At 46.3% G+C, this 26392-nt stretch overlaps 1 protein-coding gene across 9 annotated transcripts in view; it reads right to left on the reverse strand.

Moving 5' to 3' along the window:
- The window catches only part of CAMTA1 (calmodulin binding transcription activator 1), a 2014371-nt gene that overhangs the window by 215892 nt on the left and 1772087 nt on the right, over positions 1 to 26392 (reverse strand). For all 9 annotated transcript variants that reach the window (XM_073603612.1, XM_073603611.1, XM_073603609.1 and 6 more), the window contains one exon: positions 16411 to 16537. In XM_073603612.1, coding sequence (XP_073459713.1) covers positions 16411 to 16537 — 127 coding nt within the window. The remainder of the gene's footprint in view (positions 1 to 16410; positions 16538 to 26392) is intronic.

The raw sequence follows: 26392 nt of genomic DNA on the forward strand, positions 1-26392 counted from the left end.
GGAGGCCAACAGATCCCCTTTGCTAGTTGAATACATTGCAGGCAGATTGTGAATATTCACCAGGCAAGACAAATCTCAGCCTCCACCTGTTGCCAGTACAATGAAATTGACAAGATTCTCTCATTAGTAACCAACAGAAGTGATGCCATGGGTTGAAAATGTGGAAAAAGGTGGAGTCGGGGTTTAATAAATCTCTCATAAACCAGATGGAGATGTTTAATGAGGCATTATCAGTAGGGGTGGATGGCAGATTCTTTCATCTCAGGGTCTTATGGCTGGTGCGGCAATCAAGCTGCATTTGGGGGCACCATATATCTCGGCTGAATGTAGTGATGCACGATGGTACTTGTGCTGTTTGTTCCATCCTTAGCTACAACAAACACGTAATTACCATCCATAATTTATTCTGCTAATGTAAAAATAGCATTTTCATCCTTCTGCCCCGAGATTTACAACCACTATTACCACCGCTAAATGTTCCAGTACTTTCCTAAAAAGCAAATTAGTTTATGTAGAAATATTAATACCCATTTTGGATTGCTACTGATGAGGATTGAGTGGTCTATGAAAAATAAATGTGGCCAATGTGATTTGGAGATCTGGATTGTGGCCAAGTCAAGTTGGATGATCTAGCCAGGTTCTTCAGAAGTATATACATATAAAAACAAATTTGTTCCCCTAACCCCCATGTCCCTTGCTGCTCTCTAATCCAAAATACACTATATGGTCAAACGCTTGTGGACACCTGGCCATCATACCTATTCAAGCTTGTTGGAAAGCCTGCTTCAAAACCATGGCCACTAATATGGAATTGCCCACATCCTATGTGTGGCTTTAACAGCCTCTACTCTTCTGAGAAGGATTTCCACAATATTTTGGAGTGTGTCTGTGGGGAATTTGCGTCCATTCAGCCCAAAGAACATTTGTGAGGTCAGGTACTGATGTTGAATGAGAAGACCTGGCTCAAAATAGGCATTCCAACTCATCCCAAAGGTGTCCAGTAGGGTTGAGGTCAGGGCTCTGTTCAGGACATGAGTTCCTAAACACCATACTGGTCAAACCATGTCTTTATGGAATTGGCTCCACTCTACTGGGAAGGAATTCCACACAATTTTGGAATGTGTCTATGGAATGTGTGTCCATTTGTGAGGTCAGATACTGACGTTGGATGAGAAGACCTGGCTCACAATCGGTATTCCAATTAATCTCAAAAATGTTCAGTAGAGTTGAGGTCAGGGTTCTGTGTAGGACACTCCAGTTCCTCCACACCAAACTCATCAAAGCATGTTTTTATGGAGCTGGCTTTGTGCACAGGGGCACAGTCGTGATGGAACAAAAAAGGGTCCTCCCCAAACTGTATGGGACAAGGCTGGAAGAGCACAATTGTCTAAAATGTACTGTATTTTCCTTATAGGTAGGTGTGATAAACAAATGTCCACAAACGTTAGGCCAAATAGGTAATACAAAAGACACTATCATTTTCACCTTTTTCCAGCATTTACTACCTAGTGGGCCATTGGTTCCTGCCAGCAGGGCTTCTGTTAGAAATCATGGAGCCCTCCGAACAGCCTACCTGACAGGGCTCCCTTAGCCTTGATGGGTGTGTGGGTACAGGTGCACCCCGAACACAGCTCCATCCACATGAACAAAGCACTCATGTACGTGGCCAGGATACCCATGTAAATGAGCCCTTAACTATTTTTTTTAAAATTATTCTCTACATTATACATAGCCCAGGGGAGGGGGGGGTCTTAAACAATTCCTTGGTGTCTCAGTTTTGAGACAGAGAAAGTGATTGAGGACACAAATCCCCAATCCTTTCTCTGCAGTCTCAGCTGCTACAGTATGAATGAATAGAAAGCACTCTATACAGAGGCTCCCTGTTCATTCACAAACTGAAGCATAATAAACATGGGGGGGGGGTTTAAAACCATGGGGGATAAAAGCTGCGGCTGAAGGAGATTCTGGACAGGAGAGGGGATGATTAAGGTGAGGGAGAGGGTCAATCTCTGAAACCTGGCAGCAGCTGACAGTCGGCAGGAGGAAGAGTAGCAGAAGCAAGTTCTGCTGCAAGGAGGGGGAACTGCCTGTGCCATAAAGCTGCCTGGGTCCTCCTGTGATGGGGCCTGGGCCCCATACAGGAGGGCTGATGCTGCCCCCTTATCAGTGGCCCTGCCTGCGAGGGTAGTGCCATCCATTAAGGCAATAGAGGTGGCAATCTGATCCATCACTCATGGAGGCAATGAGTGGGTTGGTATTGAAGCTGAGGTGCCCATACCAGACACTCCGTCCGTAGTGCAACTCAGTAGCGCTGAACCTGGTAAAACCACAGGCTCAGCGTTACTGATCTATCTGCCCGGCCACTGCACTTGTCACAAAAATGTCTCTAACAAGGCCCTGGATCCTTCATGGAGGCATTGAGTGGGTTATTATTGAAGCTGGAGTGCCCATACCAGACACTCCTTCCGCAGTGCAACTCAGTAGCGCTGAACCTAGTAAAACCACAGGCTCAGCATTACTGATCTATCTGCCCGGCCACTGCACTTGTCACAAAAATGTCTCTAACAAGGCCCTGGATTCTTCACTCATGGAGGCATTGAGTGTGTTGGTATTGAAGCTGGAGTGCCCATACCAGACACTCCGTCTGCAGTGCAACTCAGTAGCCCTGAACCTGGTAAAACCACAGGCTCAGCGTTACTGATCTATCTGCCCGGCCACTGCACTTGTCACAAAAATGTCTCTAACAAGGCCCTGGATCCTTCATGGAGGCATTGAGTGGGTTGGTATTGAAGCTGGAGTGCCCATACCAGACACTCCTTCCGCAGTGCAACTCAGTAGCGCTGAACCTGGTAAAACCACAGGCTCAGCGTTACTGATCTATCTGCCCGGCCACTGCACTTGTCACACAAAAATGTCCCTAACAAGGCCCTGGATCCTTCACTCATGGAGGCATTGAGTGGGTTGGTATTGAAGCTGGAGTGCCCATACCAGACACTCCTTCCACAGTGCAACTTAGTAGCGCTGAACCTGGTAAAACCACAGGCTCAGCGTTACTGATCTATCTGCCCGGCCACTGCAGACAATGCGGACAAATGTCCCTAACAAGGCCCTGGATCCTTCTTTTGTTCAGATATCCACAATACCACCAGGTAGAATGTGTGTACCCTGGATGCTAAGACACCTTTTATTTTTGGATCCTGCAACCCTGACAGTACAGGCCTTCTATGATTTGTACGCCAAGCTGAAGGAGATGCGATGGGGATTTTTATATCAGCTGTATATTAACAATGATCATACCACAGTTATTGATCCAACGCACTCCATTGAGAGCGACAGATTATAGAATTATGGAGGATTTCCCATCACTTTATGGCCAAAAGCTACATTTGCTATATTTTTCTAAATTTATTTTTTATATTTATATAAATAAATTAAAAAAATGGCAAAAAAACAGCTTGTATAGATTGGGTAGAAATAGAAAAATGTGTAAAGTGTTGTTTTAAATTGTTTCTATGCCTTCTCAATGCTTTGGTCACATGACACGACAGCCATCGTTAGAAAATGAGATGATATGCAGTGAAATTTTTAGGTAAACACAGAACAAGCCATTGTTTTTTCGGTAATGATATTGATAGCATGCTAATGAGCCTCTATTAGCAGTATGACCGGCTTTGTCCCTTCCTGTACGGCTCTGACAGCCAATGTAAAAGCTTCAAGTAAGCGGGGACTTTAGACACATTAGCAATTAGGATTGGCAATATGTCAGATTGCGTTATCTCACATTAGCTCATCACCAGTAAAATAAAAGCAAGCAGTTTACTAAACAGATGTCTTTTCCTTTGTGTCCGGCCTTGAAATGTATATTCAGGTGATATTTACTGAACCAGCAAAAAACCCAACAATAGGTAAGCGGGGAACAAGTCATTGTGAGACTTTGCTGTACTGCATTGTCAGGTGATAGATAATAATGGAAACAATGTAAATGCAGAGTTGGCGGATCTTCGCCACCACATGACTGATGCGTAAAGCACAGGAAGGAAACCATTGGTTCATGGGGCCATTTTTTTTTTCCTGACTCAATTTTAATATGCTGAGAAGGAGGATTTTCTTGCTATGCACAAGTGTTTTTCATGTGGATGACCGTCAGGGCTTGCACATATTCGCTACAGCTTTGAGCCCAAGTCTAGTTGGGGCAAAGATGCCCAGTCAACCCACTTTCTGTGACCCTAGAGCGGTGATGGCGAACCTTGGCACCCCAGATGGAACTACATTTCCCATGATGCTCGTGCACTCTGCAGTGTGGTTGAGCATCATGGGAAATGTAGTTCCAAAACATCTGGGGTGACAAGGGTCGTCATCACTGCCCTAGAGTGTCAAGGCTCCTCTACTCGCCCTGGACCTACAGGAGAATACAGCAGAGAGCAAGCTTCATGTGGCGCCGCTTTCTGCAGCTTTCAGAACCGCCAATCACTGAAGGAAAAGTAGGGCAAAGTAGACATATAAACTTACCAGACTGAACCTTTGATGAAAAGGTATGTGTGCTCTGGACTGGAAGGAAAGGGGCAGTAATCCCGAGCTTTGAGTTGGACTTTAAAGTACCCTTCAGCTCCAGTTTGGGGAGGTTTAAGCTGAAGTTTAAGTATGGACTATTTTGCATAGTTACACTGGGTCCAGCTTGGACCAGAGTATGTATAGTACGTGTCATTCCTGTGGGATCCCCGTGGAAATTGGAAATCACTGTCGTAGTTACCACTACTACACTGCGTCTACCATAGCTCCCAACTGTCCCTGATTTCGAGGGACTGTCCCTGATTTGGAGCAATGTCCCTTATTCCTCCTCATTTGTCCCTCAATTTGGTCTGATCTATATAGATGTATATAAAGTGCACTTTTTATCTATCAAAAAGTGTTTTCCAGCACTAAACCTTTCATCCCAACATTTTGAGATGGGAATGAGGGACACCTACTAGAAAATGTATGTAGGCATAGGACACGCCCCCCTGACACACCCCCTTAAAGGAGAATTAACCAAAAAAAAAAAGGTTAATTAAATCCACAAGGGATTTTTTTTACCACTACTATTCCTTTATATTGGCTGTAAAAATTTACAAATGCAGCAATTTAGAATTTGGATGAAAGGTTTAGCACTGGGAAACATTTTTTGAAAGACAAAAAGTGCATTTTATGTACAACTATATGGATCAGACCAAAATGAGGGACAAATGAGGAGGAAAGAGGGACTGAACAACAACAAGAGCAGAAGATTTAAGTGATGGAAAAATGAAAAAATGACTAAAGAGCTGCTTTAACTGTAAGTAGCGGCCATATATGCTTTGATTTTATTAACCGATGAGTAACTCAAAACGATTGAATCCGCAAACAATTGACTAGGCATACCTTCCTATTGATTTTGACTCAATTTACATTGGATTCCATCAAACTGAGACGATCGGTCAGGACGAAAAATGATTGATTGTTTCCCATCGATCAGCAGCACTGAGATACTTTGTTCATAAATATATAATTGCAATTTGATTGATCAAATTGTAGATGGTTCACCGGGACAGGTTCGACCAGCGCCTAGGGCAAGGATGTGGGACTGCACCCCCTCCCCCACTGCTAATGTATAGTATAGAATGGGTGTACCGCCCTGCGCCCAATCTCTGCTCTCTTTCTCCTGCTGCCCACGGTTGACATTAAGTGGTTGGTTTACTAAAGGCAAATAGACTGTGCACTCTGCATGTGCAGTTGTTCCAGCAAAGAATACCCAATCACATGCAAGGAAAATTAATAAAACATAATTTTTGCTTGCACATGATTGGATGATGGAAGTCAGCAGAGCTTCTGCTCATTTACTAAGCTCTGGAGCAACTGCACTTTACAAAGCACACAGTCTTTTTGCCTTTAGTAAGTCAACCCCTAAGTGTGTACTGCATGTGTTGCTAATTGCTTGCTTTCTAATAGTTGTGTGTGCACAGTGTATTTCGCATCAGCTGTGAGCGGACAGGGTAGAGAGTGGGCACAGTGTGACAGCAGTAGGTGCCAGAGCAGACGTGAAGCCACGGCTGCCACTCATTGATCTGGAGCATGTGGTGTCAGGGCGACTGCCCCCCTCCTGCCCACCCCTTATTCCAGCCCGGGAGATTACCTGAGGAAACAAAGACATGATCGATAATTAATGATCAGAAGTTATGATTGTATCTTAACTATTGATCAAAGTCCACTTCTCTGTGTATGGTATATCAACAAAATGTGTTGTTGACTATAGATTGATTATTCTTAACGGAAGAAAAAAAAAATTGTTAATTTAATGAAGCATGTATGGCCACCATAAGGTTTCCCAGATGTCCTAACATTTCCTTACTCCTTCCAAATCTACTTTTACAATTTTACACTTTTACCCCCTTTTCTGACCAGGCCAATTTTCAGCTTTCAGTGCTATCACACTTTGAATGACAAATCAGGCAGCACTGATTGTCACTGAAAGGTGGCACTGATGGGCACTGGTAGATGGCACTGATATGTGACACTGATGGGGAGGTACTGATAGGCACTGATGTGGAGGTACTGATGGGCACTTATTGGCAGCACTGGTGGCACTGATTGGCTGCACTGGTAGGCAATGATTGGCAGCACTGATGGGCACTGATTGGCAACACTGGTGGGCACTGATTGGCAACACTGGTGGGCACTGATTGGCAACACTGGTGGGCACAGATTGGCAGCACTGATGGGCACTTATTGGCAGCACTGATGGGCATTTATTGGCAGCACTGGTGGGCACTGATTGGCAGCACTGATGGGCACTTATTGGCAGCACTGATGGGCACTTATTGGCAGCACTGGTGGGCATTGAATAGCAGCACTGGTGGGCACTGATTGGCAGCAGCACTGATGGGCACTGATTGGCAGCACTGATGGACACTTATTGGCAGCACTGGTGGGCACTGATTGGCAGCACTGATGGGCACTTATTGGCAGCACTGGTGGGTATTACTTGGCAGCACAGGTGGGCACAGATTGGCAGCACTGATGGGCACTTATTGGCAGCACTGATGGGCACTTATTGGCAGCACTGGTGGGCATTGAATAGCAGCACTGGTGGGCACTGATTGGCAGCACTGATGGGCACTGATTGGCAGCACTGATGGACACTTATTGGCAGCACTGGTGGGCACTAATTGGCAGCACTGATGGGCACTTATTGGCAGCACTGGTGGGTATTACTTGGCAGCACTGGTGGGTATTACTTGGCAGCACTGGTGGGCACTGTTTGGACTGTACTGATAATCAGGACACTGATAATCATTGCCCTGATTATCAGGGTAGATGTCCCTTTTAGAGAAACTGGTTATCGGCTCTCCTCTTCTCATGGTATCAGCGTGAGGAAAGGAACGCTGGTAACCTGCTTCTATTTACATCCATGATCAGCTTGATTGGACACAGCTGATCACATGGTAAAGAGTTCTCATTTTGATTGGCTGTTTACCCCGATCTGAGATCAGCACTGTCCTCCAGACACTGTAATCATAGAGCGCGCCACCCACGCCCAGCAGTGGGTGCGATCACAGGAGGCCGTCATGCGACAGCATCCCAGAACTAGCCATCCACGCTGTAGCGGTCATTCGGCTATAGCGTGGTCGGCAAGTGGTTAATAATGACTGGCGATGGTACCGAAAGCCACTGAACATTCTGGCTGAGTGACAATGGCACTTAAACACATCACCCCAAGCCCCCTGCCCCATCCTATTTCCATGCAGCTACTCCGGCTAATGTGTAAATTTGGCCGAGTTATAATTTAGGTCTTCAGAGCACAATGGCTCGTTCCATTCCTTGGGCATCACACTGGAAAATCAATACACATAATATGAAATTAATTTTGTTTTCCACTTGCAGGACTGCACAGTAATTTATATCTGAAAGTCTGCAACCATTTCCTCCTTGTGTTTGCATGCGGTAATGTGGCTCTAATGTCACTTTTACATGGATAATTGCTTCCTCTGAGCTATAACCATAACCTCAGTAAAAAACCCAAGACAACGCTGCAGCTGCTCCACCCCAATGGTGATTTATGGGGCAGGCTCTCCGACCCATTAATGGATCACCTAATGGAGGGAGGTGTCCTGGGTGTCCTCCCTGGAAGGCTTCTATAGAGGGCGATCACTCGTCTGTATAGAGGCAAAACAACAAATATTGTCATATAAATCACACAGACCCTTCGGGGTGATATGGTGTCACCAAAGAAAAATGTTCCCTGATTCCAAAAAGTAAGTTCAGTATTATTTCACAAAGAGAAAGCAAGATAGATAGATATGATACAAGAGATGGTCAGAGGCTGCAGACATGATACAGGAGATGGCCAGAGACTGCAGACATGATACAAGAGATGACCAGAGACTGCAGACATGATACAAGAGATGGCCAAAGACTGCAGACATGGTACAAGAGATGGCCAGAGACTGCAGACATGATAAAAGAGATGGTCAGAGACTGCAGACATGATACAAGAGGTGGTCAAAGACTGCAGACATGATACAAGAGGCGGCCAGAGACTGCGGACATGATACAAGAGGTGGCCAGAGACTGTAGACATGATACAAGAGATGGCCAGAGACTGCAGACATGATACAAGAGATGGCCAGAGACTGCAGACATGATACAAGAGAAGGCTAAATGACTGCAGACATGATACAAGAGATGGCCAGAGACTGCAGACATGATAAAAGAGATGGTCCGAGACTGCAGACATGATACAAGAGATGGTCAGAGACTGCAGACATGATACAAGAGATGGTCAGAGACTGAGGACATAATAGAAGAGATGGTCAAAGATTGCAGACATGATACAAGAGATGGCCAGAGATGGCAGACATGATACAAGAGATGGTCAGAGATTGCAGACATGATAAAAGAGACGGTCAGAGACTGCAGACATGATACAAGAGATGGTCAGAGACTGCAGACATGATACAAGAGATGGTCAGAGACTGCAGGCATGATACAAGAGATGGTCAGAGACTGCAGACATGATACAAGAGATGGTCAGAGACTGCGGACATGATACATGAGATGGTCAGAGACTGTAGACATGATACAAGAGATGGCCAGAGACTGCAGACATGATACAAGAGATGGCCTGAGACTGCAGACATGATACAAGAGATGGTCAGAGATTGCAGACATGATACAAGAGATGGTCAGAGACTGCAGACATGATAGAAGAGATGGTAAGAGACTGCATACATGATACAGGAGATGGTCAGGGACTGCAGGCATGATACAAGAGATGGTCAAAGACTGCAGGCATGATACAAGAGATGGCCAGAGATTGCAGACATGATACAAGAGATGGCCAGAGATTGCAGACATGATACAAGAGATGGCCAGAGATTGCAGACATGATACAAAAGATGGCCAGAGATTGCAGACATGATACAAGAGATGGCCAGAGATTGCAGACATTATACAAGAGATGGTCAAAGACTGCAGACATGATACAAGAAATGGCCAGAGACTGCAGACATGATACAAGACTGTCGGAGACTGTGAACATGCTATAGGAGTTGTTGGAGACTGCGGACATGCTTCAGGAGATGGTCATTGACTGGAGACATATTACATGAGACTGCTAGAAATCATTGTTCTATCAGGGCAATAGGGAAACACAAATTAGTGTCTGCAGGGACCCCTGAGGGCTGCACAAAAACACCAAAGGGCCACAGGTTAGGACTAAGGTTCTAAATGACTATTTTTTTTATTTTTATGTTATTATAAACAAAAACTATTTGCAGGAGAACTTACTTTAGAGGTCAGCGTATGGATATAAGGAAGACTGTTCTAAAATGTCATAATTTACTTCTCCTGGATGTCAAGAAGATACATAGCAGCCACAGTTGGTACACTGCTCACTTACTGCCATCATGTGGCTAAATAAAGTATTGCATCCTGTACTGTGTACATACACTTATTATTGGCATGAGCCTGTGCTCAGACTTCCATGAACTACCACACACACATCCCATTGTATTACTGGGCTTATAAGAACAAACATTGATAAACCTGGCTAATTCTGTGCACCTTGCACACCTTGATCTGAACGCACTTCTCACCTCTTTGCACATATCTCTTGTAGATTTCACATAATATCATTTTGGAGCGGTGCACGCACATAGGACGAGCATTTTCAAATAGGTATTTTAAGGAGAAATCCTCATTCAAACAAGATCAGCAAATGTGATCTTAGCCAATCAACTGTAAAAACCAATACATTAAGTGCTGGTGAATGTTGCTCAACTTGGTGAAAACTGGCAAATCCAGACAGTGTGAAAAATTTTGATAGGTAAGACATAAAAGAAATTACAAACAAACGTCAAATAGATCATGTGTTGTGATACAAATATGCCGTAAAAGCTGAGTTCTGCAGAACCTTTTCACCTCAAGTGTAAAAGCTGACAGAATTAAGGAGCTACCCGTGGAAAACTGTCACATGACAGCAAGTCACCGCCCCCAATCAGGAATTCCCTGTCCAGCAGCCACTTGTAACAAAGTGGTGGGGATGCTGGTGACATCACTGACCTAATATGACCACATGGCCATATTGGGACAAAGTCATTACCAAATATGGCCTTATGGTCATATTAAGCCTATTAAGTCACTGACATCTACACCCCTTTGTTACGCTCGGCTGTGGGGCGGGGACACCAGTGACAACATTGAACTAATGTGGCCACATTTCCATATTTGGTCAATCACATTGTTCAAATATGGCCATATTAGGCCAATGTTGTCACCAGCATACCTCCCCCCCTTTTTTTTTACCATATCAGGTCACTGATGTCATCAGCAACCCCACCCCTTTTTTTTGACCATATCAGGTCACTGATGTCATCAGCAACCCCACCCCTTTGTTGGCCATATTAGGCTAATGGTGTCACCAGCATCCTCTTTGTTACATGAGTAACCCCTTTGTTACGTGAGGCTGGGGGGGGGGGGGGGGGGGGGGCAGGGAATCTAGTGACATCATTCACCTAATATGACCACATTGCCATATTTGGACAATGTCATTACCAAATATGGCCATACTAGGTCAATGATGTCATCGGCATTTATAGACCTTTTCTATGTTGGACTGTGAGGCAGGGACGCCAGTGACATTATTGTCCTAATATGACCATTGAAGAAAAAGAAGATTGGTCGCACACCATGGAAGGCAGAACTTCTGTAGAATAGTTACTGTATTGTCAAGGTGCTAAAGGACGTAGACGGGACAATACAGGAACATTGGTAAACCAGTTTCACACAGATAACATTGGTAGACCGGTTTCACTTGGATAACTCGTGCTTGTTCACAACAAGTACGAGTTATCCGCGCGAAACCGGTCTACCAATGTTCCTGTAACGTCCTGTCTGAGTCCTTTGGCACCTTGACAATAAAGTAACTATTCTACAGAAGTTTTTCCTTCCATGGTGTGCGACCAATCTTTTTTTTTTTCAATTACTATTGACGGTGGTGAGCCGGGGCCAGCACCCAAGAGGAAATCTTTATCCACAGTCTGTGCGGTGTTCACTCTTTCTGAACTCCTAATTTGACCACATGGCCATATTTGGCCATATTTGACCAATGATGTCACTAGCAAGCCCTCTGTTATGTTAGTAACGCCTTTGTTACGTGCAGCTGGAGGGCAGGGGGGGCAATGACATCATTGACCCAATATGGTCACAAGGCCATAGTTAGACAATGTCATTGGCCAAAGACAGTCAAATGGTCATGTTAGGTCATTGATGTCTCCAGCATCCCCACCCCTTTGTTGGCTATATTAGGTCAATGATGTCACTGGCATCCTCACTCCGTCTTTGGCCATATTAGCTCAACTGTGTCACCAGCAACCTCTTTGTTGGTCATATTAGGTCAATAATGTCAGTGGGATCTCCGATCCTTTGTTACTTGCAGTTACAGGGTGGGGATGACAGTAACATCATTAACCTAATATGGCCAAATTGCCATATTTGGTCAATTACATTGTCAAAATAACGCAATGTGGCCATATTAGGTAAATGATGTCACCAGCAACCCCACCGCTTTGTTGTCCATGTTAGGCAAATTATATCTCCAGCATCTCCTCTGCTACATTAGTAATCCCTTTGTTATATGCGGCTAGGGGGCAGGGATGCCAGTGACATCATTTTACCTAATATGGCCACATGGTCATGTTAGGTCAATGATGTCACCAGCATCCCCACTCCTTTGTTGGCCATATAAGTTCAATTATGTCACCAGCATCCTCGCCTCTTTGTTGGCCATATTAGGGCAATAATGTTACTGGGATCCCTGACCCTTTGTCACTTGTTACTTGCAGTTACAGATGGCCACATGGCGATATTTGGTCAATGACATCGTCCAAATATGGCAATGTGGCCATATTAGGTCAATAATGTCACCAGTATCTCCGCCCCTCTGTTGGCCAAATCAGGTCAATGATGTCACTAGCATGCAAGGCTGCTGTTAGAAATCATGGGGCCCTGTACAGCCTACCTGACAGGCCCCCCCCCCCGCTCATCCTGAAACCTATCCCCCTGTGTGCCTGCAACAGCTGCTGGCATGAAAGGAAAGGAGGGAAGCATGCAGCGCTGCAGAGAAGGGGGCACACAGGGGGGCCCGGACAGCAGGAGGGTGGGGGCACAAATATTAGAACCAAGGATTAGTTCTCTCAATAAGGCAGCACTAGCCTTCCCTCCTGCTCGGCAGGTGCCTGGGCCCCCCTTTTGAACTGATAGGACCTGGGCCCAGCACAGGAGGGCCAGCGGTACTGCCTTATCAGCGGGCCTGCTAGCATCCCTGCCTCTTTGTTGGCCATATGAAGTTATGGATGTCATCAGTATCCCCGCCCCCTTGTAGGCCATATGAAATTATGGATGTCATCAGTATCCCTGCTCCCTTGTAGGCCATTTTAGATTATTGATGACACCAGATTCCCCACCCCTCTGTTGGTCATATTACGTCATAAAAGTCCTCAGCTTCCCCGCCCCTTGTCATGGGCAACTGCTGGGTGGGGAATTCCGTGGCAGCAACCTGCTGCCATCTAACAGTTGCCAACAAACATTTCATTTAGCGACCTGCCTCATTCAAAGTCCCATGACCATTGTATTGTGCTTGTATGTATAATTAGGGATAGAGGTATGTTTGCTTCAGATCATTTCTCTTAAATTTACAGTTGCCAAAGAACCCTAGCTCATCCCTCCAGGAGATAGCTGCCCCTCAGGCTAGCACCTTGCCAGCTATATCAGTGGTGCTTTTGTATTAAAACGCCGGCCATTGCTGTTTTCTTCTGCCATGATGTAGAAGCCTGGATTCTTTTTAAGGACCAGTCCACCCAACAGTATTTTATGAGTTGGCCCCTGGATTCTTAGCCTTGGATGTTAGCCTTAGCCTTCCTAAACCTTGGATGTTCCATCAGTGAAATCTCTCAACTAGGGATGAGCTCAGATGTTTTTCTGATAATAGTCCTGAGTTAGTCTACCAGGAAGCTGTCACCTGTACTGGGCCCATCATCAGTGGATGGGGCCTTCCTCACCCTGCAGCCCCTTGTATATGTGCGGCTGCAGGGTTGGGAATATCCCAACCGAAGATGATTGGTCCAGTACAGATAACAACTTCCTGGTAGGCTCGCTCAGGTGGGTTTCGGACTAGGATCTGAACACGCCTGAGCTTATTGATATTCTCAGCCTTGTTCCTATGCACCTGGAAGTTTAGGGTGTTTCCACCCGTTTTCATGTGTCCTTCCTGTTCCTCTGTACTATAAAATGAACCCTTAACCTGCTGGTCAAGTTATGAGCTAAAGGGGGCCTCAAATGGGACCCCTGACATCACCAAAGAGACGCCACATAATGATCAATATATGAAATGCTTGAAAAGACTGTTAGAGACTGCAGACCTAATATAGGAAATGAGGGTCAGAGAGTACGGACAGGATATATTGTTGGATGGGAATATGCTACAGAAGACAATCTGAAACTGGGAACATGTTATATGAGACAGAGGAGTAACTAGAACCTTCAGGGCCCCGGTGCAAGTAACCAAGGGTCCTCATGACACCTGGCCGGGGCCCCCCCACTGTGGCGGAGCGCACAGTGGACGCAAGTGTGACCTTTGTGACCCTGGTAGTTCCGCTACTGGAGTCAGCAGTTTTTTGACTTTGTTATTTTATTTTTTCATTATTTTATTTTACCATTTTATTTAATTTATTTATTTATTTAATGATTTTTTACAATTGTATTTTTTATTATTTTTTACAATTTTTTAGGAGCCCCGTTGGGGGGCTTTGGTGAAATATCAGGGGTCTCTGATGTTTCACCTGTGAGACAGAAAAGGGAGATTGAGGACACAGCCCTCAAGCTCTCAGCTGCACAGAATGAATGGACAGGAATAGCTCTGTACAGAGCTTCCTGTGCATTCACAAACTGAATCATAAAAAACACAATTTACTATGAATGGACAGAGCCAGTGATTGGTACAGATCACTGACTCATTAAGTCAAGCAAGGGGCCGGTAAATGACACATTTACCGACTCCTTCCCCGCTCTCCATTCTGATGTGACAGACGAGGGGCTGCCGGGGAGTAAACAGGAGCCCGATCACAGCAGGAGGTGGATAGGAGGGCCGGCGGGGTGGTATATAGAAGAACCAATCCCCTCCGTTTTCCTCCTGCAGCTGCTGAAAGGCTGCAGGGGGAAAATGGAGTGGATCGGTTCCTCTATATGCTGCATGGAAATAGGATGAAATGTAGATTTCCCCTAGACATGCGCACTGCCGAAAAATGTGTTTGTTTTAGTTTCCGTTTGATTTGTTTTTTGTTTTTTTTTCGGAAATTCGTAAATGAGAAATTTTAGAAATTTCAGAAAATTCGGAAATTCAGAGTTATTAAATTAGAAAATTCTGACATTCTGAAATTAGAATATCCAAAAATTAGAAAATCCGAAAATAAGAAAGAAAATCCAAAGATTCAAAAGAACAAAAATCTGAAAATTCTAAATAATAACTAACTAACAATAACCAACTATTAAATTATAGGCATTGGAACTTCCTTTCAAATTTGGCTGTTAGTGAACGTAACGACTATAAATTTATCTGAAGTTACGAATTTATCCAAAGTTACGAATTATCTAAAATAACGAATGCCGCATCTAAACAAATGGATTGGAACAAATGAATAATAAATAATAGTAATAATAATACGTTTTTATTATTATTATTGTTATTTATTATTATTAATTAGTTACGTTCCATTCGTTTAGATACGGCATTCGTTATTTTAGATAATTCGTAACTTCGGATAAATTCGTATTCGTTCTGTTCACTAACGGCCAAATTTGAATGGATATTCAAATACCTATAATTTAACAGTTAGTAATAGTTAAGTTATTTTTAGTTACTTATTATTTCAGATTTTTGAATTTTCAGGGGTTTTCGAATTTCCGTTCTTATTTTCATATTTTTGTTCTTTTGAATATTTGGATTTTCATTCTTATGTTCAGATTTCCGAATTTCCGAATTTCCAAAGATTTCGGATTTTTGAATTTCCAAATTTCTGCATTTCTGAATTTCCAAATTTCAAATTTCCGAATTTTCAAATTTCCGAATTTCCAAAATTTCGAATTTCCAAAATTTTGAATTTCTGAATTTCGAATGTTAGAATTTCCGAAATTTTGGAATTTCCAAAATTTTGAATTTCCATAATTATGAATTTCCGAAATTTCGAATTTTCAAAAATCTGAAAATTCTAAAATTAGGATATTTCCGGATTAACGAATTTGTGAATTTCTGAAATTTCTGCATTTCTGAATTTTGAAATTTCCGAATTTTCAAATTTCAGAAATTTCGAATCTCCAAATTTCCGAAATTTTGAATTTCTGAATTTTGAATTTTAGAGTTTCCGAAATTTTTGATTTTCCATAATTACGCATTTCCGAAATTTTGAATTTACGGAAATCTGAAAATTCGGATGTTTCCAAATTAACGAATTTGTTGAAATTCGTTAAAAAATAAATTTGGAACTAAACGAATTGCACATGTCTAATTTCCCCTCTATATGCCATCCTTGCTGCCCCTCCTATCCAGGTGTACAGAGGGCAACACGGGCCCCCTAGAACATGGGGCAGGGACCTCTGTATGCCTCTGACATGAGGCTAGTAGAAATCAATGCTATTCCTTAGTCAATGTTCCCACTAAAGACTGCTGAGATCCAAAGGCCGCACATCATATACCAAAGGGCCCCACGTGGCTCTCGGCCCGCAGGTTGGGCATTATGACTCTACACAATATTATATATACCTATGGAAGAGATGCACAGTCCCGCGGACCAGACATGAAGTAGAATGAAGTGTAAATGACTTCATAGGACAGGTGAGGCTTACCTGGGCAGTAGCAGCGCAGAACCCCGGGCTGTATTAGAGATGCAGGCACTGAGATCTGATCAAACAAGCAGCTGTAGTTATTGCTGGCTTCTTGCCATGGCCCCGTAATTAAGACTTTCACTCCGCCCTGAAAAGATAAATAGACCCGAGTGAGTCTCCAGACATTCTGTACAAATAATAAAGTGAACTGCAAACTGAAAGGTGACAACCAAATGAAGACAAACAGAACACGGGGACTGATTCTAGTTCATAACGGGGCTGATTTACTAAAACTGGAGACTGAGAAATCTGGTGCAGCCGTACACGGGAGCCAATCAGCTTCTATCTTCAGCTTGTTCAATTAAAGCTTTAATAATAAAACCTGGAAGCTGATTGGTTTCTGTGCCTGCACTAGATTTTGCACTTTCCCGTTTTAGTAAATCAACCTCATAGTGTTATCTTAACCAAAGAATAAAAATTGATAGAATTGCAGCTTACTGGTCCGTAATGTAGTAGCTGCATTCGTTTTCTTTTTTTTTCACACTTTTTTCCCTTTATTTTAACCAGGTGATCCTGCCATTAAATCGGACCTTCAGTCATTTTTTCATCTTTCCATCTATTAAATCTTCTGCCCCTGTTGTTGTTGTTGTTTTAACTTTGGATAGTAAAACATTTTTTTTCAGCCAGTAAATCCCTTATACAGCCCACTTCCTGTTTCTTGTCTGGTCATTAGCCTAGGCTTATGACATCATGCACAGCTCTCTCTCTCTTACATGAGAGTTTGCCAGGAAGGGAGGAGGGATGAGTCATAAGAGGGCCAATGAGAGCTGCAGAGGTGGAGGTGTACCTCTGTGTGTCTGTGTAAATCCAGGAAGTGAACAGGCAGCAGCTTCAGCTGCCCACAGTTAAAATGGCTGCAACCAGACTCAGTGGAGGGAGATTTCTGCAGCATATTTGGGCAGTACAGAATCACAGTATATATAAAATAATATGCAAAGTGGTTGGAGGGAAGCTTCAGAATGGCAAAGATGTTTTTATTACAAATTATGTGAGCAGACTGCAGTTCCTCTTTAACTCACTTCCTGTCCTAGAGTGAAAACTATACTAAGCAGCATTGTCACCCTAGGACAGGGAATGTGATAGGGCTACATAACACACCCTCTCATCTCTATCACAGGGGGGAGGTATTTTGTAGTCCACAGGAAACAATGCTAACTTACTACAGTGAATAAGCAGAGAGTACAGGAAGCTACCAGCTAGCTAGATTTCTGGTTGGATGAGCAGTTACTATTTTTTGCTCCTGTTGCACAGATATGAAGAACACTTTCAGTAGTGTATTTAACAGACCAAACGGGAGTACATAGGAGAAAATGATTGTTAGAGTTTGCATACACTTTCAGGACAGTATGGTCACCTGCTGACTCGGCACCATCCACAGGCAGTTTGACAATCACAGAAGTTGAACCCTTTTGTTTTACCCTGGTAATCCTTCCTGTGTTAGGGTGACTACAATACTAGGCAGTGTTGTCACCCTAGGGCAGGGAATGTGTCAGGACTACATACCACTTCCTTCTCTTCTCTATATCATAGCTCCCAACTGTCCCTGATTTCAAGGGACTGTCCCTGATTTGGAGCAAAGTCCTTCTGTCCCTCTTTCCTCCTCATTTGTCCCTCATTTTGGTCTGATCTCTATAGATGTATATAAAAAGCACTTTTTATCTATCAAAAAGTGTTTCCCAGTGCTAAAACTTTCATCCGATTGCTAAATTGCAAATTCCAGAAGCCAATATAAAGGAATAATAGTGGTAAAACTTGTGGGTTTAACCAATCTTGTTTTTTTTTTTACAATTCTCCTTTAAGGGGGCGTGGCAAGGGGTGTTTCCCATGCCTGCATACTTTTGCTGATAGGTGTCCCTCATTCCCATCTCAAAAAGTTGGGAGGTATGCTCTATATCGGGGGGGGGGTTTCGTAGTCTACGGAGATAGCAGGGAACAATGCTAACAGATAACAGTCCTGAGGTTTAGCACCTCTGATTCTGATCGGATGGACAGATTTTTTCTTCTCTTGTCAAACAATTATATTAAAACTCTTTCAATTATATATCTACTTCTTCAAGTATGGTCTGAATTCGTTCATCACAATGTATTCTTTGGTAGCGCACAGACTCTTGACTGATTTTCTCCAGGTTCTCTTCCCATCTGGGTCCTCCAGGCAGCCAGGCACACAACACTTGAACAATGTCTCTCCCAATAACCAGGCAATGGATGTTTTTTTGGGGCTTTATTGCTGGCTAAACTTGGATGGGGTGCGGGGAAGATTTGGGATGCTTCAGAATTCAGTGCAAAAATAATTTGGAGGACTCTCTATTCTGTCCACTTATCTTCGTGGATTTCCCCCAATTTGGTAGAGAATAGAAACTCAAGAACTTCTAGGACTCCCAGCAGAGCAGGTCCAACTTTAGCAACACTGACACAGTCACACACAAGGGGGTTAAACAGCAGACAGTCACTAAGATCCCACTTCCAGGCCTCTACTCATTGCATCTCCAGGTACTTGGATACCTCCTTTCCAATATTGGTTAGACACTGTACCGTGAATCTCAAGGCCAGATCCTTGGTACACCCCCTTAACTTGGCTCAAAAACTGCTTCCAAGAAAAAAAAATAGACCCCACCCCCAGCTCCCACTGGACTGGGACCTCAATGAGCTCTCTGCAGGCTTCAGGTAGTCTGCCCAGAAGGGCAGAAGCCCTTCAGACTGGGATCTCTTCCTCCAGGTCAAGAACCCTGCTGCCCAAGGCCTTAGACTATTTATTTACTTCTCAGCCACCTACTTGGCACCCCCCCAAAGGATTGGCTGAGACTAGTCACTAAGATACCACTTCCAGGCCTCTACTCATTGCATCTCCAGGCACTTGGATACCTCCTTTCCAATATTGGTTAGACACTGTACCGTGAATCTCAAGGCCAGATCCTTGGTACACCCCCTTAACTTGGCTCAAAAACTGCTTCCAAGAAAAAAAAATAGACCCCACCCCCAGCTCCCACTGGACTGGGACCTCAATGAGCTCTCTGCAGGCTTCAGGTAGTCTGCCCAGAAGGGCAGAAGCCCTTCAGACTGGGATCTCTTCCTCCAGGTCAAGAACCCTGCTGCCCAAGGCCTTAGACTATTTATTTACTTCTCAGCCACCTACTTGGCACCCCCCCAAAGGATTGGCTGAGACTAGTCACTAAGATACCACTTCCAGGCCTCTACTCATTGCATCTCCAGGTACTTGGATACCTCCATTCCAATATTGGTTAGATACTGTATCGTGAATCTCAAGGCCAGATCCTTGGTACACCCCCTTAACTTGGCTTAAAACCGGCTTCCAAAAAAAAAAAAAAATAGACCCCACCCCCAGCTCCCACTGGACTGGGATCTCAATGAGCTCTCTGCAGGCTTCAGGTATTCTGCCCAGAAGGGCAGAAGCCCTTCAGACTGGGATCTCTTCCTCCAGGGCAAGAACCCTGCTGCTCAAGGCCTAATATTTATTTACTTCTCAGCCACCTACTGGGCACCCCCCCCCCCCCAGGGATTGGCTAAGACCATATAAATATTCAGGCTCAGGGGTCTGCCTCTTCCAGCTCACTACATTCTAGAACCTACTAAAAGGCAGGGAGAAGTAGTTGAGCCTTCAGCCTGTGAAACCCAGAGAAGCCAAAACGAATCACACACTGCTGCCAAAAATAATCACATTATACGTTTACATAGAAGCCAAAGAGACTAAATTTACCTAAACTTCTCTGGCAACCTATTCTAGGAGGGTGCTACACTTCCTTGAATCTCGGTGTGCAGTTATCCAGTGTGAGACTTCCTGTAATAAAGACTGCTCACTGCTGTTCTCTCTCTTTGTGAAGGGTGGCTGGTCTTGTCTCCGCCCCCTCCTGTAGTTTTCTGCAGGCAACCTGTAGTGGGTGGAGTCTAATGGGCCCCTCCCACAGCTCTGTTCTCTGCACAGGCTATGTACAGCACAGTGATGATGCCACTGCTACTTTTACAAGGTGATATCTGGCTTTGCAGAGGCATTTGGTGCAAAGTGGATTAGATCCTTTGTGGCTATTGAGGAATATATTTCAATGGAAGGTTGTGTGCCCAGAGTCAAGCTTTAACAGACCAAAAGGGAGGAGAAATTTAAAAAGCAAAGAGCACTTTTAGTTTTTAAAGGTTATTCTTTAGAATAACTCCATCATTAGGTAGAGATACCCCCAAACAGTATGAAAATCCTGAAATAGGACCTGGTATAGTTCAGCAGATTTATTGTGTCCTCCACTTTCTTTAATCCAGACTGCAATCATTCCAATATCCTATTAGCTGTGTGTGCCTGCCATCTAGTGGTCATCTGCCTAACTGCAGGGAGAATAGTCACACTAGGCCAGTGGTTCTCAACCTGTATTGTGACCAAATCAAACCTCCCAACTTTCTGTGATTGGAATGAGGGACACCTATTAGCAAAAGTATGTAGGCATAGGACACACCCCTTGCCACGCCCCCCTTAAAGAATAATTGTACAAAAAAGGATTCATTAAACCCACAAGTGCTTTTTTTACCACTACTATTCCTTTATATTGGTTTTTGGAATTTACAAATGCAGCAATTTAGAAATCAGATGGAAGGTTTAGTGCTGGGAAAGACTTTTTGAAAGCTAAATAGTGTATTTTATATACAACTTTATAAATCAGACCAAAATGAGAGACAAATGAGGAGGAAAGAGGGACCAAATCAGGGACAGTCCCTTAAAATCAGGCAGAGTTGGGAGGTATGCCAAGACACGGTACATTCTTCCACAATTCTCCATGCCACAACTGTAAAAAATAAAGTATATACTCATACACAGTGGCAGTGCGTCCATAAGGGTGCACGGGTGCCGCCCCCTCTTTCCAGCCACCCTTCACCAATAGATAAATTCTTGCATTGCATGAATCTATCCATAGCCAGCGCTGCCACCCCCTATTTAGGCGCCCAGCCCCTCTTTGGGTGCCTGAATTACAGCTGCGGGACACCTATAGGCTCTAATAGGTGTCAAAAAAGGTAAACAGCGAGCTCCATGCTAGACGCTCGCAGTTCACAATAAATATTCGCTTTCCTAACACTGAACCGCCTCTCCACCAATCAGGTGCTTGGATCTGTTACCCGTCAGCTGATTGGCTGAAACGACAGGCGCTGTGATTGAATGCCTATCAGGTGTCCAATCATAGCAGAGGACGGGAAGAGAGGACGTGAGAAGACATCGAGGACATGGAGGAAATCGCACGCCGCCGTCACCTACTGCCACACCGAGACAGGGTAAGTGCCGGGCAGACTGCGGGCCGGAGAGGGGGCACAGTGGCAGCATTCAATGGGCACAGTGGCTGGGCTAGCGGCATTTGATGGCGCAGTGGCTGCGTTTGATGGGCACAGTGGCTGGCCTGGCGGCATTTGGTGGAGCAGTGGCTGCGTTTGACGGCACAGTGGCTGCGTTTGATAGGCACAGTAGAGGCAATTGATGGGCACAGTGGCTGCGTTTGATAGGCAGAGTAGAGGCAATTGATGGGCACAGTGGCTGCGTTTGATAGGCACAGTAGAGGCAATTGATGGGCACAGTGGCTACGTTTGATGGGCACAGTAGAGGCAATTGATGGGCACAGTGGCTGCATTTGATGGTACAGTGAGGCTGCAATTGATGTTTGTTTGCGCCCCCCCCAAAAAAAATTTGAGCACCAGCCGCCACTGCTCACACAATAAGTTGTGAAGGGGGTTAGGGGAATCTAAAGATGACTTGGTGGCCTTGTAGGAGATGAGGTTTATGGAGGGGGCTGGAGAACATTGTGTGAGGTTGGGGCGCACTCAGGCCCGGATTTACTCCCTTTGCCGCCCCAAGGCCGGGTCCTTCAATGTCGCCCCCCCACACACACACACACACACACACACCACCATTCTCGTCCTTTATCGATGACTGCTACAATAGATCAATTAAAAACATATCTCCATACACGAGAACACTGAAAACAACTGGCTTTAATTGTACAGACTAAAAATACTTCAGGGTAAGCGCGCGAGGGGTAAGGATTTTTCGCTGGCAATTTTTCAGGGCAATGGCTGGTGTTAGTGCTTCAATCATCCCCGGCATCATGGTTGTTATGGTGTCAGGATGATTGAAACACATTACTTCTATCATTACATTGTAATGTATAATGAAATAGTTCAACTCACCATAATGCAGAATCATTGGGAGCCCTGAGCGTGTCACTTGCCACCATCGCTTGTCACTTGACACTATGCCTGTCACCAGATGGGGATGTCACTTGACACTATGCCTGCCACCAGATGGGGATGTCACTTGCCACACTGCCACCAGATGGGGATGTCACTTGCCACACTGCCTGTCTGCCACCAGATGGGGATGTCACTTGCCATGCTGCCACCAGATGGGGATGTCACTTGCCACACTGCCTGTCTGCCACCAGATGGGGATGTCACTTGCCATGCTGCCACCAGATGGAGATGTCACTTGCCACACTGCCTGGCTGCCACCAGATGGAGATGTAATTTGCCACGCTGCCACCAGATGGGGATGTCACTTGCCACACTGCCTGTCTGCCACCAGATGGGGATGTCACTTGCCATGCTGCCACCAGATGGAGATGTCACTTGCCACACTGCCTGGCTGCCACCAGATGGGGATGTCACTTGCCACACTGCCTGGCTGCCACCAGATGGAGATGTCACTTGCCACACTGCCACCAGATGGAGATGTCACTTGCCACACTGCCTGGCTGCCACCAGATGGAGATGTCACTTGCCACGCTGCCACCAGATGGAGATGTCACTTGCCACGCTGCCACCAGATGGAGATGTCACTTGCCACGCTGCCACCAGATGGAGATGTCACTTGCCACGCTGCCTGGCTGCCACCAGATGGGGATGTCACTTGCCACACTGCCTGGCTGCCACCAGATGGGGATGTCACTTGCCACGCTGCCACCAGATGGAGATGTCACTTGCCACTCTGCCTGCCATCAGATGGGGATGTCACTTGCCACAGTGCCTGGCTGCCACCAGATGGGGATGTCACTTGCCACGCTGCCACCAGATGGAGATGTCACTTGCCACTCTGCCTGCCACCAGATGGAGATGTCACTTGCCACGCTGCCACCAGATGGAGATGTCACTTGCCACGCTGCCACCAGATGGAGATGTCACTTGCCACACTGCCTGGCTGCCACCAGATGGGGATGTCACTTGCCACGCTGCCACCAGATGGAGATGTCACTTGCCACTCTGCCTGCCACCAGATGGAGATGTCACTTGCCACGCTGCCACCAGATGGAGATGTCACTTGCCACGCTGCCACCAGATGGAGATGTCACTTGCCACACTGCCACCAGATGGGGATGTCACTTGCCACACTGCCTGTCTGCCACCAGATGGGGATGTCACTTGCCATGCTGCCACCAGATGGAGATGTACTTTGCCACACTGCCTGGCTGCCACCAGATGGGGATGTCACTTGCCACCAGATGGAGATGTCACTTGCCACACTGCCTGGCTGCCACCAGATGGAGATGTCACTTGCCACGCTGCCACCAGATGGGGATGTCACTTGCCACACTGCCTGTCTGCCACCAGATGGGGATGTCACTTGCCATGCTGCCACCAGATGGAGATGTCACTTGCCACACTGCCTGGCTGCCACCAGATGGGGATGTCACTTGCCACCAGATGGAGATGTCACTTGCCACACTGCCTGGCTGCCACCAGATGGAGATGTCACTTGCCACGCTGCCACCAGATGGAGATTTCACTTGCCACGCTGCCACCAGATGGAGATGTCACTTGCCACGCTGCCACCAGATGGAGATGTCACTTGCCACGCTGCCTGGCTGCCACCAGATGGGGATGTCACTTGCCACACTGCCTGGCTGCCACCAGATGGGGATGTCACTTGCCACGCTGCCACCAGATGGAGATGTCACTTGCCACTCTGCCTGCCACCAGATGGGGATGTCACTTCCCACAGTGCCTGGCTGCCACCAGATGGGGATGTCACTTGCCACGCTGCCACCAGATGGAGATGTCACTTGCCACTCTGCCTGCCACCAGATGGAGATGTCACTTGCCACGCTGCCACCAGATGGAGATGTCACTTGCCACGCTGCCACCAGATGGAGATGTCACTTGCCACACTGCCTGGCTGCCACCAGATGGGGATGTCACTTGCCACGCTGCCACCAGATGGAGATGTCACTTGCCACTCTGCCTGCCACCAGATGGAGATGTCACTTGCCACGCTGCCACCAGATGGAGATGTCACTTGCCACGCTGCCACCAGATGGAGATGTCACTTGCCACGCTGCCACCAGATGGAGATGTCACTTGCCACGCTGCCTGGCTGCCACCAGATGGAGATGTCACTTGCCACCAGATGGAGATGTCACTTGCCACACTGCCTGGCTGCCACCAGATGGGGATGTCACTTGCCACCAGATGGAGATGTCACTTGCCATGCTGCCACCAGATGGAGATGTCACTTGCCACGCTGCCACCAGATGGAGATGTCACTTGCCACGCTGCCACCAGATGGGGATGTCACTTGCCACGCTGCCACCAGATGGGGATGTCACTTGCCACGCTGCCACCAGATGGGGACCTCACTTGCCACGCTGCCACCAGATGGGGATGTCACTTGCCACGCTGCCACCAGATGGGGATGTCACTTGCCACGCTGCCACCAGATGGGGACCTCACTTGCCACACTGCCACCAGATGGGGATGTCACTTGCTACGCTGCCTGTCTGCCACCAGATGAAGGAGGGCGGAACAGCGGTGTGGCAATGAGAGATGTCATCTCTCTCCCCCCGCCGCCGCACCGCTGACATTACTTGTTAATCTTTTCAAAAATGGCGCCGGGCGGCGCAATCACGCTACTGCGCATGCGCCGCCCGGCCGAGCGCGTACGAGCTTTCCCGAGCCCAGCCGCTTCAGAACTGCGCATGCGCAGTAGTGGGCGGCTCGCGGCCATCTTTTCTAAGGGCACCGGTGCCCTTAATCAAATTTAACGGGCAGCCTGAAAGGGGGGGCGGCCGCGAAGTCGCCGCAGGAGCGGCGCCGCCCCTGCACCGCTGCCGCCCCGAGGCCTGGCCTCGGTGGCCTTATGGCAAATCCGGCCCTGGGCCCACTGAGGGACACTTTTGGAGGCTGGGGGAACTATAAAGGAATAAAGGCTCTCTAGCAGGCTAGGGAGCACTGTGAGAGGTTGGGGGGCACTGTGGTGGTCCGAGGGCTCTCTAGCAAGCTGGGGGGGGGGCACTGTGTAACATTATGGGAAGGTTGGGGGGGGGGACTTTTGCCACCTTTTCTTAAAGCCAAACCCGAACACTTTAGCAGCCTGGGAGTGGGTGCCCCAAGGAGAGTAGTAATGCAGTGAGCATAGCGTGCTGCAGCAAAATGTGGGTGTGGCCAAATTGTGCTTGCTGACATCATTGCCCTGCCCCACTCCTCCCAGTGATGCCAAACCTGCCCCCCTAGACAGCTGCCTGCAGCTCCTGGACGGCAACAGTTTTGTGTATGACTATCTTGGTTACTTGGGGAGCCACAGCCAGATTTGAATAATGTGTCCGGGTTTCAGCCTGCCTGAAACCCAAACACATGATTCCAAACCTGGACTGTCCAGGTGAGTCCCGGACAGGTGGCAACCCTAGGGGGACTATGGGAGCTGGGAGGCATTGTTGGAAGTTAAGTGATCTGCAGCTGACTGGAGGCCAAGGAGAGGGAAGGCTACTGCCTGGTTGCTCAGAATCCCTGAATTAGAATATTGTGATATGCTGATGCATGCATTTCAGTTCATTTTAGTTTAAATCTTAGAAAATGGGGCTATTTATTAAACCCTATCTGTAGTCAGGTGTGTGACACTGGGGCCTCCAAGGCAAACAGCGACCTGTTCCATCTCTCTGGTCTATTTCTCATACAAGGCTGCACTTAATGA

This window comes from Aquarana catesbeiana, linkage group LG10 (genome assembly GCF_042186555.1).
Source record: "Aquarana catesbeiana isolate 2022-GZ linkage group LG10, ASM4218655v1, whole genome shotgun sequence".
Taxonomy (NCBI): domain Eukaryota; kingdom Metazoa; phylum Chordata; class Amphibia; order Anura; family Ranidae; genus Aquarana; species Aquarana catesbeiana.